The 14,981-nt window shown below is 65.9% G+C and overlaps 1 protein-coding gene across 1 annotated transcript; it reads left to right on the top strand.

The window, feature by feature from the left end:
• Positions 1 to 104: 104 nt before the first annotated feature.
• ACAP3 (ArfGAP with coiled-coil, ankyrin repeat and PH domains 3) lies at positions 105 to 14,824 on the top strand. The gene is made up of 24 exons (XM_045063497.1): positions 105 to 287; positions 3,771 to 3,828; positions 4,408 to 4,527; positions 4,720 to 4,773; positions 5,948 to 6,006; positions 6,797 to 6,980; positions 7,452 to 7,496; positions 7,637 to 7,732; positions 7,815 to 7,889; positions 8,338 to 8,349; positions 9,009 to 9,121; positions 9,209 to 9,260; positions 9,456 to 9,556; positions 9,637 to 9,748; positions 9,998 to 10,206; positions 10,289 to 10,358; positions 10,474 to 10,568; positions 10,648 to 10,850; positions 11,045 to 11,149; positions 12,321 to 12,419; positions 12,525 to 12,745; positions 12,902 to 13,011; positions 13,112 to 13,222; positions 13,317 to 14,824. The coding sequence occupies exons 1-24, from the start codon at positions 241 to 243 to the stop codon at positions 13,462 to 13,464; spliced, it is 2,499 nt and encodes an 832-aa protein (XP_044919432.1). The 5' UTR covers positions 105 to 240; the 3' UTR covers positions 13,465 to 14,824.
• Positions 14,825 to 14,981: the final 157 nt, after the last annotated feature.

Below are 14,981 nucleotides of genomic sequence, written 5' to 3'. Positions count from 1 at the left end.
GTGAACATTGGCGACGCTCCCCGGCCGTGACAGCCGGCGGCGCGCGCGGGCGGCGGACTTTGGCGACATTCCCCGGCGGTGACAGGCGGGGCGGGGCGGCGGCGCGGCGGCCTCAATCCGGGGCGGGCGGGCGCCGAGCGCGGCGCGGGCGGGCCGGCTGCGGGACGAGCGGGCCGGCCGGGGATGCTGCTCGGAGCGCCGCGGTCCTCGTGCCAGTGAGCGCCGCGCGCCGCCGCAGCCATGACGGTGGAGTTCGAGGAGTGCATCAAGGACTCGCCGCGCTTCAGGTGCGCCCCCGGAGGCGGCGCGGCCCTTTGTGGTCGGCGGGGGTCGCCACCCCCTCGGGGCGCCCGGGGCCGCCGTGGGTGGGCGCAGAGAGGGGGGTGTCGTTGCGGCCTTTGTGGCGGGCGCGGGAGCTGGTGATGGGAGCTGGAGGATCCCGCCTCGGACAAAGCCCGCAGCCCGGGGCCCAAAGGCCTTGAACAAAAGATGCCCCTTGTGCTGGTCACCTCGCACGGAGGTTGTTCGCGTGGGGGTGGGGTGTCCGCCGGCATAGACACGTCTCCGTGGGAGTGTCCGCCCCAGCTTTGTGTCTGCACCTTCGTGCCGGCCACCTGCACGGGGCTGAGAGCCCCCTGGCCCTGCAGTCCTGCTCTGGCCGGGGCTGTCTGGGTGCGAGGAGCGTCTGTCCCGGGGAGAAGTGCACGGGGGTCAGGCAAGTGGAGCCACGTTTTCAGCCTGGGAGGGGTGCTTGGCAGGGGTGACCTAGGGGCCTGGAGGGGTGGGCGTTTTGGGTAGGGGTTCTGCCCTGTGCCCAGGACCGGCTTGGTCTCTTTGGTCCTTCCCCGGAGTGCAGGCATGTTCACTCCTGGGCACCCGGAGCCCCTTCAGTGTGGCAGGTGCATGTGTGGGAGCTCCGCTCCTCTGGCCGCCCTGGAGGTGCAGACCCCTGGCGTGAGTGTGTGGGTGGGCTGCCCCCCACCAGCTGATACGCTTGCTGCCTGCATGTGTGCCTGTCCCTCCCTAACGCTCTCGTGGGTGCCTACTGGTGCTATGCGTTTACCCTGCACACATGAGCTTTGGCACACAGCACACGTTAGTCTGTTCCCGTGTATCCCGGCACTAGGCCTACGTGTGCTTGCACCTGTGTGTGTCTTGCTCGTGGGCACACATGTCTGTGTGTACCCTGTGTCACTGCGTCCAGGTACCTTTGCTTGCACATGAGCACATGTGTGTTTGCTCATACGTGTGTGTGCCTGCTGAGTCTTGGGTGTGCCGGCAGACCTGCGTGTGCGTGCACTGGTGAGCCTCAGCATTGGTGCCCTTAGCCCTGTGTCCCTTGCCTTGCACAACCATCACACAGGGGAGAAAAGGCTTGGGGACGCTTGGGATGAGGGGCCAGAGGTTGGCCCAGGGAGGGGCCCCAGCACAGAGGGTTTGGGGGCGATTCTCTGCATTGTCCCATCTGCTGTTGCTGACTGATTGGCGGGGTTGTGAGCAACTCCGGCATCCACAATCCTGGGCTTGCACCACTGCCCACTGTCCTCCAGGATCCAGGCCGGAGGGGTGGGGGTGGACGTGTAGCTGGGGCCTCAGCTGTGGCCTTGGTCCTGACTGACGCACCCTGGTCTCACCTTGACCCGTTGCTCAGATGCCCCGTGGTCCTTCTTCCTGAGTGGTCGGATTGGGACATTGGCACCCCACTCACCTCCAGGCCTTCTCTCCTATACTAGCCTGGTCTGTCTGTGGCCCATGGGGGCGCAGTGCCTGCCTGTGTTTTGCCTTGCTCCCTCGACGGGAGGGGCTACCCCAGAAAAGTGCCCATCTGGGCCCGGGATGGGGGCTGAGGAGATTCATCTGAATGACTCTTGGGCCACAGAAGCCACACTGTGTGGGTTTCGGGGTTGGGCTGAGATTCAACGGGAGTTTGAGGTTCTCCTGGGGTCCCATTGTCTCCTCACCCTGTCACTGCAGGGTAACCTGGGACTTCCTGGGGGCAGGCCTGAGAGAGCCCACAGTGGGGCTGGGGGGCAGGCTGTGCTCAGTGATGTGGGGCCAGGTGGCCCCAGCCCTGGGAAGAGGGACCATGCCCACATGCCTGTGGCCTGGTGAGAGCCCCACAGCCCTGGGGTGCACGGGGGAGAGTCCAGACTCTTCCAGACAGGCCGGGAGGCACCCCCTCCCCTGGGTGGGGCTTCAGGCGCTGAGTCATGGCTTTGGTGGGGAAGCCTGCCTCACCCTCCTCCTGGTCATCCAAGCTGCTGAAGAAATCCTGGAGGGAGGGCGGAAGAGGAGGCCTCGGATCCTTGGAGGCTGGGGCTCCCCCGACGGGGTGCGGGTTCTTGGCTCTCTGCAGAATACCCTCCTTGCCCCCGTGAACACATTCATCAGCATCCGGTGCGGCCCCACCCTCGTCGGGGGGCCCCCTCCTTGCCCGAGTGCAGCAGCTCTCTGCAGCTGCTGGGTTGAGGGGGGCTGGGGTGGCCCGGGGTCCTGCAGCGTCTGCTCCTGGGGGGGTGGTCTGTCCCTTCCCTGGAGCTCAGAGTTCCCTTCGCCCTGCTGGAACGAACCTGTGTCCTGTCGGGGACAGTGGTGGGAACGTCCAGTCCCTGGCTGGAGCTGCCTGCTTCCCTCCCAACAGCTCCGAATTGTGGGCCGGCAAAACGGTACGCCTCCCGGGAGGGACAGTCCCTGACCAGAACCTTGAATGGGTTCCCAGGCCCGGGAACCCCTGGAACGCAGCGCCCCCCTGCGGGCCATGGGGGCAGTGAGGGCCCTGTATCTGGATGGCCTTGCCTCTGCCCTGCCCCCACCCAAGACCTGTCCCTGGAGGCCTGCCTCTCACTCCTGGGCCCCCACTGTCATCCCTGGCCCTCGTGCCCTGTCGTCCTACATCCCCAGGAGGCCAGATGGGCCCAGTTCCCCAGCTGATCGGGTTGGGGGGGGCGGTGGGGTGGGTGGTGCTGGGATCCTGGCCCTCTTTCCCTATTTCCTGTTCCCAGAACAGGGGAGGGGGGTCACGTGCCTGATCCATCTGCCTCGCCTTCCGGGGATTCTCCCCGTCTGTGGCTTCTCTGGTGATGTCATTCGTTAACTCTTTCCTCCCTGCGGCAGCCCCATTGTCAGGCTGCTGCGGTGGGAGGGGGCTCCCCTGAAGCTTGCCCCACTGCTCCCTTTGGGCAGACTGTGCTGGTTGGTGTTCTGAGGTTGGAGGAGCCAGGGGGCACCCGTTCTGCTGCTGCCGGAACTGGCGAGAGCCACTGGCTGCTACGTACGGGCTGTGGGACTGGTCCGCCCCAGGGTGCCCAAGGACACCTGGCGGGCCCACGGTGGGGCTGAGGTGCCCTCGGAGAAAGGCAGTGGCCAGCGAGTGGCAGCCCTCCCTCTGTCCCTGGGGGCTTGTCTGACTTCTCCCTGGGGCCACAGCAGCCAGACCCCGGATGGGGACATTACAACTGGCCAGGCCCCTTCCTGCCTGGGGTGGTGGTGGGCACTGCGTGGCTTTGGAGTCAGCTGGGCCTGGGTCCAGCCTCACCCTCTGCCCAGGGGCGCGTCTGCCTTTCCCAGCTTCCGTTTCCTCCATGTGTGGGGAGCACGGGACCGCGGGCGGGCTGACGGGAGCAGGTAGCCGGAAGCTAAGCAGACCCTTCCTACCGCACGCACATTGTCCCCAGGAGGCGAGGGGCACAGGGCGCAGAAACCCCCGCCTGACCCGAGCCTGGGCCCCTGCTCTGGCGGCCGGGCCTGCAGCCAGCTCGTTCCCCTTGCAGGGCTACCATTGACGAGGTGGAGACGGACGTGGTGGAGATGGAGGGCAAACTGGACAAGGTGAAGGTCCCGGGGTGCCTCTCCGCCCCGCGCCGGGCCCTGACTCGTCCCTGCACAGACACACGTGTGTGCGAGAGTGTGTGTGCGTGTGTGCACAGGGCGTGCCCCCTCTGCGTGCGGTGCACCGGCCTGGGGCTGTCCCTCTTTCTCCCACTGTGGCCTCCCGTACCTGCCCCGTACCTGCCCCAGGGCGCCCATGCTGCTTGCCTGCGTGAGTCTCCCATGAAGTGGGGGTCGGCCTTGGTGTGCCCCTCCCACCATCTGTGGGGCGAGGGGGTGCTGAGGGTGCTCCCCAGGGACGGGCTTGGGGGAGGAGGAGAGGGAGAAAGGAGGGGCAGCATCCCTGAGCCCGCAGCTCCCGCCCTGGGTTCCCCTGCTCTGGCCTTCTGCTCTGGAGCCCCTCACTGTGCTCCCAGCTACAGTGAGTCAGAGAGAGGGCTGGCTCCTCAGGCACAGACGGGCCCTGAGCAGAATTCTGGCCGCCCCTCGGCGGTTCCCACCTCTGTGGCCTGGCTTCTTAGAGGAGGTGAGGGTTGCCCCTGGAGGCAGCGCGAATGTGGCCCCTTCCATCCCCCATAGCTGGTCAAACTGTGCAGCGGCATGATCGAGGCCGGCAAGGCCTACGTCACCACCAACAGGCTCTTCCTGAGTGGCGTTCGGGACCTGTCCCAGCAGTGCCAGGGCGACGCCGTCATCTCGGTGAGGGGGCAGCTGAGCTCTGACCGCTGGATGGGTGGGCACAAGCTAGCAGCTGCTTGACTGGGAGCCCTGGGCATTTGCACTGGGCCACGGGGGCGCGTAGCTCCGAGACCTGGGGGGAGGGTGCCAGCTGCCCCTGGGAACACCGCTGTCTCATCTGAGCTGGGGTCTCCTCTCCCCCGTCGTCCCCAGGAATGCCTGCAGAGGTTTGGAGACAGCCTCCAGGAGATGGTCAACTACCACATGGTAAGCCCTGGCCGCAGTGGGGGGGCCTGCCAAGGGCAGGTCCCTCTGGCTTCCAACGCAGGCAGCCCCCCCACCCGCTCCCCGCAGGCCCCGCCCAGCCTGGAAAGACTCTCTGCTGGCTCACGGGGAGCTGAGCTGGCCACTGCTGGGAAGCCGTGTTCCTGTTCCTCCAGTCTCCGGGGGTGGGGGGTGTCCCTGAGGGGCTCTGCGGTGTCCCAGGTTAGGGCCAGACAAAGGGGAGGTACTTGGATTCTGGGGGTGGGAGCAGGGAGCAACAGAGCCCTGGTCTGAGGCCAGTGGGATCTTCGGGTGGGGGATACTCAGAGGCACATCCAGGACCCCCCAGTTGTTCTGGCCAGGCCATAGAAGTGCCTCCCTGGCTGACCCCAGGGCCCCTGAATGACTGCCAACCTCACTGTGACCCAGGCTGGGGCTGGGTGACCTCGAGCCCCTCAGGGCCCCTAGCAGGGACACACAGAGTAGGGCCTGAGGCCCATGTGGGTGGTCAGACCCTGGCTTGGGAACCAGAACCCCAGACTAAACAAGGAGCCCCACCCCCGCAGGGGAAGTTTAGAAATAAACCAGCTCAGGATAGCTCATTCTCCCCAGTCTGTCTGTCTGTCTGTTCCTAGTTAGGGCCCAGCCCTCCTCCTGTGATGGGGGCATCTGATTCTGGGCCAAATCTGTGCTTAGGGATGCCTTCCAGCTCCTGAAAATCACCCTCCCCTGTTCCCTAGGTCAAGACCCTTGAGAGCTCTGGGCTCTGACCCGATCCTTTCTCCTGTAGGCCTGGCTATGCTTGAGGTGGCCTCCAAGACCGGGGGGGCGGTGGGTGTCACCCAGCGGCCTATGTGTGCTTGCCGTGTCTAAGTCGGCATGGGGTGGTGCCGCTGGAGGGGGACCCGTCCGGGAGAGCTTTGATCTCTAGCCTGGCTGCGAGCCAGTAGCAGAGATGGGCAGGTGGTCACAGCTGTGGCCTTTGGGCACCAACCCAGGCCTGGGGCCACACCCACTCCCCTGGACCCTGGGAGGCTCCATAGGGGCAACCAGCTGGGGCCCAGGCAGGGCTCGGCGGGGCTTTCCCTCGTCCTCACTTGGAGGGACAGGGGCTTGGCCCCTGGAGCTGTGGAGGAGGAGACCCTAACACCACCTCCCTCCCTCCCTCGGCCCCCAGATCCTGTTTGACCAGGCCCAGAGGTCTGTGCGGCAGCAGCTCCACAATTTTGTCAAAGAGTGAGTGGCCCTCAGACCCCCGAGGGAGGCCTGGCCTCTACGGGCCCTGGGAGGGGTTGGTGGTGAGGCCTGTGATGGAGTAGCAAGCAGACACAGCTATGCTTGATTTGGGAGGGTCTTGGGGCCTGCCTAGGCGAGGCCTTGGCCCAGGGCCTCAAGACTCTAGGTGGAGGACTTAGCAGGAACAGAGGCTTGGAGGTGGGACCAGGCTGCGGGCAAGCAAAGTGCCTGGAGCACACAGGGTAGCCAGGGGGCCTCGGGCAAAGGGTGAGGGTTGGGGTGGGCTAGAGACGGAATTAGGGTGGCGGTGGAAGGGGTGGGGGCTGGGTGGACGTCTGAGCGTGGGTGCAGTTGGGGTGTTTGTGGTACCCTGAGTGATGCTGAGTTGAATCTGAGTGTGAGTGCAGGTCCAGGGTGGGGCAGGGGGTCTCCCTAGACCGATGGATCCTGGGAGTGAGGTGGGGAAGGGCAGGGGGAAGGGGGGGCTGGGGGGAGGGGGGAACGGAAGGGGGAGAAGCAGGCAATGGAGGAGGCAGAAAAGTAGGGGGCAGGAAGAGGGGCAGGAAGAGGGGGAGGAAGAGGAAGGGAAAGAGGTGGAAGAGGGAGGGGGAGGAAGAGGGGGGGAGGGGGAGGAAGAGGGGGGGAGGGGAAGAGGAGGAGGGGGGGAGGGGAAAAGAAAAGGGGGTGAGCCAGGGCTGGGGGAGGGGCGGCTGGGACAGAGCCCTAGGGAAGGTGGAGACACAACACGCACCCCTCCCAAGACCCCGACCTGACACCTGCTGGTCCCCAGGGACGTGCGGAAGTTCAAGGAGACCAAGAAGCAGTTTGACAAAGTTCGAGAGGACATGGAACTGTCCCTTGTGAGGAATGCCCAGGCCCCACGGCACCGTCCCCATGAGGTAGAGGAGGCCACAGGTGCCTTGACCCTCACCCGGAAGTGCTTCCGTCACCTGGCCCTGGATTACGTGCTCCAGGTCAGCCACCGGGCAAGGAGTAGTGAGGCCTGGAGTGGGTGGGAAGCTCCTCCCGTGTTTCTGCAGACAGAGCGGGCGTTCAGAGCAGCCCCTCTGGCTCCAGAAAACCTCAGATGCCAGCTCTCGGGAAGGAGCATGGTCATGAGGGGTGCCCAGGCAGAGGCACAGCAGTGGGGGTGGGTGCAGGCCACAGGCGTAGGCGGAGGCCTTGAAGATCTTGCTGACCGGGGCTTGGGCAGCCTAGGAACAGGTGTAAGAACTTCTGTCTTTACTCATGGGAGGAACCGAAGTCCTAACTAGGGGAAGGACGCTGTGACCTTGAAAGGGTGAGGCTGGCCCAAGGGCAGGGAGCTGGAGATGAGCTGCAGGTCTCAGGGGACCACACACAGCCTGAGAGGACACCATGGTAAGGAACAGGTCACAAGCTACGTCAGCTCCGACACCCTTCACCTGTCCACTGACCCCTTGCAGATCAACGTCCTCCAGGCCAAGAAGAAGTTTGAAATCTTGGATTCTGTAAGTGATTGGTGAGGGGGCGGGGAGGAGGGGGCCTTGGCCATAAGGACAGGCCTGTGAGGTGTATGGGATGCGAGTACACCAGGCGGGCCTCTGGTCGTGGTTACTGAGGGCTGCTCCCCCGTGCCCCCCCACCCCAGATGCTGTCCTTCATGCACGCTCAGTACAGCTTCTTCCAGCAAGGCTATAGCCTGCTGCACCAGCTGGACCCCTACATGAAGAAGCTGGCGGCCGAGGTGAGCCTGCAGGCTGTGGTGGGGCCCCGGGGGTCTTGGAGGCAGAGTGCTCACCGGGCCCCCTGGGTCCCCTCCCCCACAGCTAGACCAGCTGGTGATCGACTCAGCCGTGGAAAAGCGGGACATGGAGCGGAAGCACGCGGCCATCCAGCAGCGGGTGAGGCCCTGCAGCCCCTGACCTCCCTGCATGAGCGGGGGGTGGGGGGTGGGCAAGGGACCACTACCCCCTTATTCCCTCTCTAGGCCGCCCACTCTGTGGGGGCTGACACTGCTTCTCTTTGAAATGTGCACCCAGAGGGAGAGGTCTCCATCCTTAGGAGCCTCAACATAGCCTAGCAGAAGGGACAGCCCTGGGACAGTCCCTTAGAGGTCCGCCCTGGGGGACAGAGGGAGACTAGGAGTGGCCTGGAGACCTCAATAGCGGATGGATGCCTACCCAGACAGCCCCAGGGTAGAAGTGGGCTGCAGTTGGGAGTGGCTATGTCCAGATCCCTGGGAGCCTGGCGGCGGGGTGGGAGGGGGCAGTCACTCACGGGCTCTCTCTCCCTCTCCGCACCCCCCTGCTCCCGGCCCTCTCCGCACCCCCCTGCTCCCGGCCCTCTCAGACGCTGCTGCAGGTGAGTGGGCTCCTGCCCAGGGTGGGGAGTGAGGGAAGAGGAGGCCCGGGCAGGGCGGGCCTCTGCCCTCCCCCACCCCTGGGAGCTTCAGCACCAAGGACACCTCCCGGCCTCAGCGTCCCCAGCACCTGCGAGCTCTGCGCTGTCCGCGGTGGCTGGCACGGGCAGGACTTGGGCTGAGCCGGACCGCATCCCCCTGGGGGGACGGGAAGGGCAGCAGCTGTCCCTTTCTGCCCCCGTTCAGCCAGGGGAGCAGGTGGCTGAGGCTCCTCTCCTACCGCCGGACACACAGGACAACACTCAGTGTCTCCTCCCGCCCTGTGAATGGGGCTCTGTGGGGCCGGCTGGAACAGGCCCAGCTGGCAGCCTGAACGGGGGACGAAGGGTGGGGGCAGGCAGCTTCCTTCCTGGTCCCAGAGCTGCTGTCCCTACAGGGCTGGGGGTGGGGGTGGGGGATGGAGCTCTGGGGGCCCCCAGCTGTAGTGTGAGGTGTTTGCCCCCCCCCCCGTGGGGTTTCAGGGCAACCGTCTCTGCTGGGGTCAGGAAGAGGCTGTGGACAGCAGCGCCTCACCTCAGCGCTGGCTCAGGGGAGCCTGGCCAGGCGACAGTGTCCTCACAAGCAGGGGTGGATACTCACCGGAGGCCCCGACCGCCCCCAGGACTTCTCCTATGATGAGCCCAAAGTGGAGTTTGACGTGGATGCGCCCAGTGGTGTGGTGATGGAGGGCTACCTCTTCAAGAGGGCGAGCAATGCCTTCAAGACATGGAACCGGTGAGGGAGGAGCCCTCTCAGGGGGTCTGTGGGGCAGACTCGGGGCTGGCCCTGCCTGACCCACTCCTGGCCCATGCCCCCACCCAGGCGCTGGTTCTCCATCCAGAACAGCCAGCTGGTCTACCAGAAGAAGGTCAAGGTGCGCTGCAGGGCTGCTGGGGCTGGGTCAGTGGCGGCCGGCCCCTCCCCGCTGGGACCCTGGGGTGGGCTGAGGACACAGCGCCTCAACAGTCAGGGCACAGAGACTACTTGGGTCTCAGTCTGTGTCCGTAGAGTGAAGCGGTAAGTGCGCGGCGGGGGCAGGGCACAAGGGCCATGGTGCGGCTGCCCACAGGACGCACTGACGGTGGTGGTGGATGACCTGCGTCTGTGCTCCGTGAAGCCTTGCGAGGACATCGAGCGCCGGTTCTGCTTTGAGGTCGTGTCACCCACCAAGTAAGGAGATGGAGGCACACCCTGGGGCAGGAGGGGGATGGAGCCCTTGCCCGCGGGGCCTGACGGTCCCCTGCCCCCAGGAGCTGCATGCTGCAGGCTGACTCCGAGAAGCTGCGGCAGGCCTGGGTCCGGGCTGTGCAAGCCAGCATTGCATCTGCCTACCGGGAGAGCCCCGACAGCTGCTACAGTGAGGTGGGGGCCCCTGAGCGCCCTCCCCGTGTGTAAGCGTGGGGGCGTGCGGCAGGGAGCCGGCCCCCATATGTGGGACAGGAGCGGGGCTCCGGGTATGGGCGGCGTGAGCATCGGGAGTGTGGGTGTGCACACGCCCACGGCACATAGGCTGAGGCTTCCGCTGTCCTCCCCTGAGCTGGCACCTCTGGCTGGGGCTGGGGAGGGAGGCCGGAGCTTCTGAGGGCTGAGCGGCCCCTCACGCACCCCCAGAGGCTGGACCGCACGGCGTCTCCCTCCACGAGCAGCATCGACTCCGCTACGGACTCTCGGGAGCGCGGTGTCAAGGGGGAGAGCCTGCTGCAGCGCGTGCAGAACGTCGCTGGCAATGGCCAGTGTGGGGACTGCGGCCAGCCTGACCCCCGCTGGGCCAGCATCAACCTGGGTGTGCTGCTCTGCATCGAGTGCTCAGGCATCCACAGGTGGGCCTGCTGGGGGGCGGGGCACAGGTGGAGGTGGGGGTGGAGCCACACCCTGCCTCACCCCTGCCTCCTCCCTGTCCAGGAGCCTGGGTGTCCACTGCTCCAAGGTACGGTCCTTGACTCTGGACTCATGGGAGCCGGAGCTGCTGAAGGTGTGTATGAGGCCATCCAGGCTGCCACGCTCCCTGAGCCCGGTCTGCGAGCTGGTGGGGGTTGGGGGCTGGCCTGTGAGCCCTGGCTGACGCCTGCACACCGCGTCTCCTCTAGCTGATGTGTGAGCTTGGAAACAGCACTGTGAACCAGATCTACGAGGCTCAGTGCGAGGGGCCGGGCAGCAGGAAGCCCACAGCCAGCAGCTCCAGGTGAGGCGGGGGGGCCGTGGAGATGGGGCCGAGGGAGCCCCCGCGCACGCGTTCGGCCTCATGCGCGCCCCTGGTCCAGGCAGGACAAGGAAGCCTGGATCAAGGACAAGTACGTAGAAAAGAAGTTCCTGCGGAAGGTGCCCTCAGCGCCAGCCCGGGAGGCGCCTCGGCCCTGGCGGGTGCAGAAGTGCCACCGCCACCACAGCTCACCCCGAGCCCCCGCTGCACGCCGCAAGGTCCGCCTGGAGCCTGTCCTGCCCTCCGTGGCTGCCCTGTCCTCAGGTACCCGCAGGCTGTAGCCTCAGCTCGCACAGCCGTGCAGGGGTGGAAAGCAGGCTCCGGTGGGGGCATGAGCAGCCAAGCCTCAGGCCCCAGGAGAATCAAGGTGGAGTAGGGCAGGGGGAGCAGAGGCTCCCAGCGGGACTCGGGCACCCTACTTTGCCTCGTGCCTCAGTTTACCCATCTCCCGGCCTCAGGTGCTGTGGAGCGCAAGTTTCGGCGGGATTCTCTCTTCTGCCCAGATGAGCTGGACTCCCTCTTCTCCTACTTCGATGCAGGGGCTGCTGCAGCCGGTCCACGTAGTAAGTGCTGTGAGGGCCCTTGGCCCCTGCGGCCCCGTCCCCTTGGCTCCATGGGGGCAGCAGAGCAGGGACCGGGTGCGGCTCCCCGGAAGGTGGGTGAATGTGGACAGCCACAGCCACTCGCTTGCAGAGTGGGGGACAGGTGTCCCTTGCAGCGAGGACTGGGTTGGTGCTGGGGAGAACTTGGGGTCAAGCAGGGCTAAGGCTGAGATAGTATCTGGAGGGTCTGGGGTTACTCAGCCAGAGCTGGAGGCTGAGGCAGTGATCTGCAACAGTGTATGTGCGAGTTGCGTGTGTGGTTTGCACACTGGAGTGAGAGCATGTATGTGAGTGCGTGTGGGTGTAAAGGGAGTCTGTGGCTGAATGTGCATACAGGCATACATGCAGGTGGATGTGTCCGTGTGCACTGAGGGCCCCGTGCGCACGTGTGTGTGTGTGTGTGTGTGCGCGTGCGCACGTGCGCCTGTATGCTGGGAGCCGACAGCTGTGTTGGAGACCGAATGTGGGACACAATTGTGCATCTCTGCCAGCTCCTCTTGGAGCTGGGATCCAAATGCTACAAGCAGAGCTCCTGACTGAGGGGTTCCTGCTAATGATTTATGGGTACCCAGTGGTCCAGGCTACCCCAAGAGCCTTTCTGGGCAGGGTGGGCAGAAGGCATGGACCCAGGCCAAGAACTGACAGGGCTGGGGCGGTGACTGGATGGCCTCCGGCAGCAGAGGGCGATGCCTCACCATTCCTGCTTCTGGGGCAGCCCTGGGGAAACCATCAGAGATTTCACTGGATGTCGTGGGGGAGGGGTGGGCCGGAGGTGTCCCCGGAGCCTCCCGGTGAAGACCTCGAAGCTGCTTCCTGGGCTGGCCACATGCACTTGCCACAGACTCAGTGGAAGGCCCCCACTCAGGGTTGTTTCCCCCCCTCAGTCCTGCTGGGGCTGGCCTCCCACAGCAGGGCTTCCCCTGGGGCTGTGCTCTGCTGTGAGCTCCTCTGGCTCCTTGGAGCTGTTTTCTCCCCCTACCTGCGTCCTAGGCAGGGCTCCCCTCCGCTCCTGGGGGCTGATCGCATCCCTGGGGCCATCCCTGGAGGATGGATGTGAGCTCTCGCCTTTCCACAGGGCTCTGGGTGGAGTCAGGGACTCTAAGGCCCCCCCATCTGTCCCTGGACCCCGCAGGTCTGAGCAGCGACAGTGGCCTAGGAGGCAGCTCTGATGGCAGCTCGGACGTGCTGGCCTTTGGCGCAGGCTCCGTGGTGGACAGCGTCACGGAGGAGGGTGGGTGCACACCTCCCCGCCTCCGCCGCTGCCCGGCCCCGCCCTCCCACAACCTGGCTCCGGGCTCCGTCTTGTGGCAGCTCATGACCTAACCCCTCCCCTTAGAGGGTGCAGAGTCCGAGGAGTCCAGCGGTGAGGCGGACGGAGAGGCTGAGGCCTGGGGCCTGGCAGACGTGCGTGAGCTGCACCCGGGGCTTCTGGCACACCGTGCTGCGCGCACTCGAGACCTCCCCGCACTGGCCACGGCGCTGGCGCACGGGGCAGAGGTCAACTGGGCGGACGCGGAGGACGAGGGCAAGACGCCGCTGGTGCAGGCTGTGTTAGGGGTGAGCGGGGGTCGGGGTGGTGGGGTGCTGCATGGGACACAGGTGCATCTTCCGAGCTCTCTTTCGTATGGCGCCAACACGGGGACCCCTGGTACCCTCCTGGAAGCCAGCAAAGGGCCATTTCCCAGCTGAGTCTGAACTGTCCTCGGTCCCCAGGGCTCCTTGATTGTCTGTGAATTCCTTCTGCAAAACGGAGCAGACGTGAACCAAAGAGACAGCCGGGGCCGGGCGCCCCTGCACCACGCCACACTCCTGGGACGCACGGGGTGAGTCTCCGTCGCCCCTCCTGCCCGCGGTGGGGGCCGGGCCAGGGCGTCGCCTTGGCCTGCCCCGGGCCAGCCCCGACTTATCCCCGCCCCCCTCCAGTCAGGTCTGCCTGTTCTTGAAGCGGGGAGCTGACCAGCATGCCTTGGACCACGAGCAGCAGGACCCGCTGAGCATCGCGATCCAGGAGGCCAACGCCGACATCGTCACGCTGTGAGCGCGGGCGGGGCCTGGGGCGGGGCCGGGGGGGGGGGGAACCCGGCGGGGCGGGGGGGTGGGGGCGCGGCTCATCCGGCGCCTCCCCCAGGCTCCGTCTGGCGCGCATGGCCGAGGAGATGCGAGAGGCCGAGGCGCCCCCGGGCCAGCCGGGCCCCCTGGCGGGGAGCAGCCCCACGGAGCTCCAGTACCGCAGGTGCATCCAGGAGTTCATCAGCCTCCACCTGGAGGAGAGCTAGGGCGGGGCGACCCGGGACCGCCCGCTGCCGCCCGCTCCGCCCGTGGTGGCCGCAGGATCATTTCCTGAGAGCCCCAGTGCCTGGGCAGCCCTGGAGCCCGGCTGCCTGCTCTGCCCTCCTCGGAGCGGTCCCAGCCCCTCGGGCGGGGGACACCCCAACACTGAGTCTTAAGAAGCCCACGTTTCCCCTTGGGAGGTGCTGTGCCACCTGGTGCCCATCACCGCACCTGGGGACCCTGCGTCTTCAGGTGACCCTTTCTCGGGCACCTGGGTTGCTCATGTCACAAACTGCTCTGAAGGCCCGGTGTCACCTTCTGCCCCTCAGATGCCCCTCCCCCCCGGGGGCCTGTGTCACTTTGTGCCCCTCCGTCCATCCTAGGACCTGTGTCACTTCATGTTCCTCTCTGCCTTCAGGGCCTGTGTCACCTCGTGCCCCTACCTTTACTGCCGTAGAACACTGACCTGCTAGTTGGGTCCCTCCTACACCCCCAGAGCCCCTCCGCTAGGCCCTATGGCTGGTGGCTGGCCACCAGCGCCTTGTGAGGGCTGAAGGGGCGGCCCATCCAGGGAATCAACCCATGTACCTCACTTAGTGACCGGCGTCCAGGCTGGGCTTCTTGGGTGCTGGGGGGTGGGCTGTGGCCTGGGGCCTCAACCCTGGCTGGACGCAGGCGTCCCAAGGCCATGTGGCTGGCCATGCAGGCCCCAGTGCTGGGTGGCCAGAGACCTGTCCCTTGGCCCCGAGCTGGTGCATAAAGGACTTTGGCACTTTCCACCCCCGCATCCGACATTCTTTATCACAGACTGAGCGGGTTTTCTACAACGACCTCTTTCTCACTTTGTTTTGCGTCTTTTCTCTGCGGACTCTTGAGGATGACTCTGACGCACCTGGCCCTGCACCTGGCCCTGCCGGCTGCAGGGGGAGGCTCCTGCCGCTCTGCCCTGTCCCTCTCCGGCCTCAGCCCTCTAGTTGGGCCCTGGGGGGGCCCCAGGGGTCCCTCAGCTCACTCCCCAGGGCCCACCAACTTGTTCATTCTGCAGTCCCCTTCCTGGAGCCCTGGGGCTGTGGCTGGGCCTCTCCCCAACTTGCGGCCTTGGTCTGGCCAAGGCCAGTTGTCTGGTCACTATGCAAAAGCTGTCCAGGGAGGCTCCATGGGCGGCAAGGTGGGTGCTGACCCAGCCCCCCCAACTCTCTTGCCTGTTGGCTGTGACCCCTAAAGAGCAGAATTAGCTTCCTTCTTTCTCCCTGCTTGCGCTCTGCCCCCACCTCCCCCCCCAGGACCCGCATCAGGGCCTCGGGCTGGCAGGACCCGCCCCCTGCTCCAGATCACAGTTAATAATAAACTGCTGTCCTAGGCTCACCTGCCTTACTCCACTCTCTCAGCTGGGGAGGGGGTGTCTCTGGGCCCTTTGCCTCCCCTGAGGGGTGGCCCTGAGTGCCCCAAAAGGATGCGGTAAGCCAGAACCCAGGCCCCGCCTGCTGGGGGCCCTGCGGGCGGCCCTGGGGCTTCTTCGATG

The sequence above is a fragment of the Mustela putorius genome, unplaced genomic scaffold, assembly GCF_011764305.1.
Source record: "Mustela putorius furo isolate JIRA1106 unplaced genomic scaffold, ASM1176430v1.1 tig00003853_pilon_pilon_pilon, whole genome shotgun sequence".
Taxonomy (NCBI): Eukaryota; Metazoa; Chordata; class Mammalia; order Carnivora; family Mustelidae; genus Mustela; species Mustela putorius.
Note: the sequence above shows the minus strand (reverse complement) of the source record. Positions and strands in the feature narration are given on the sequence as shown.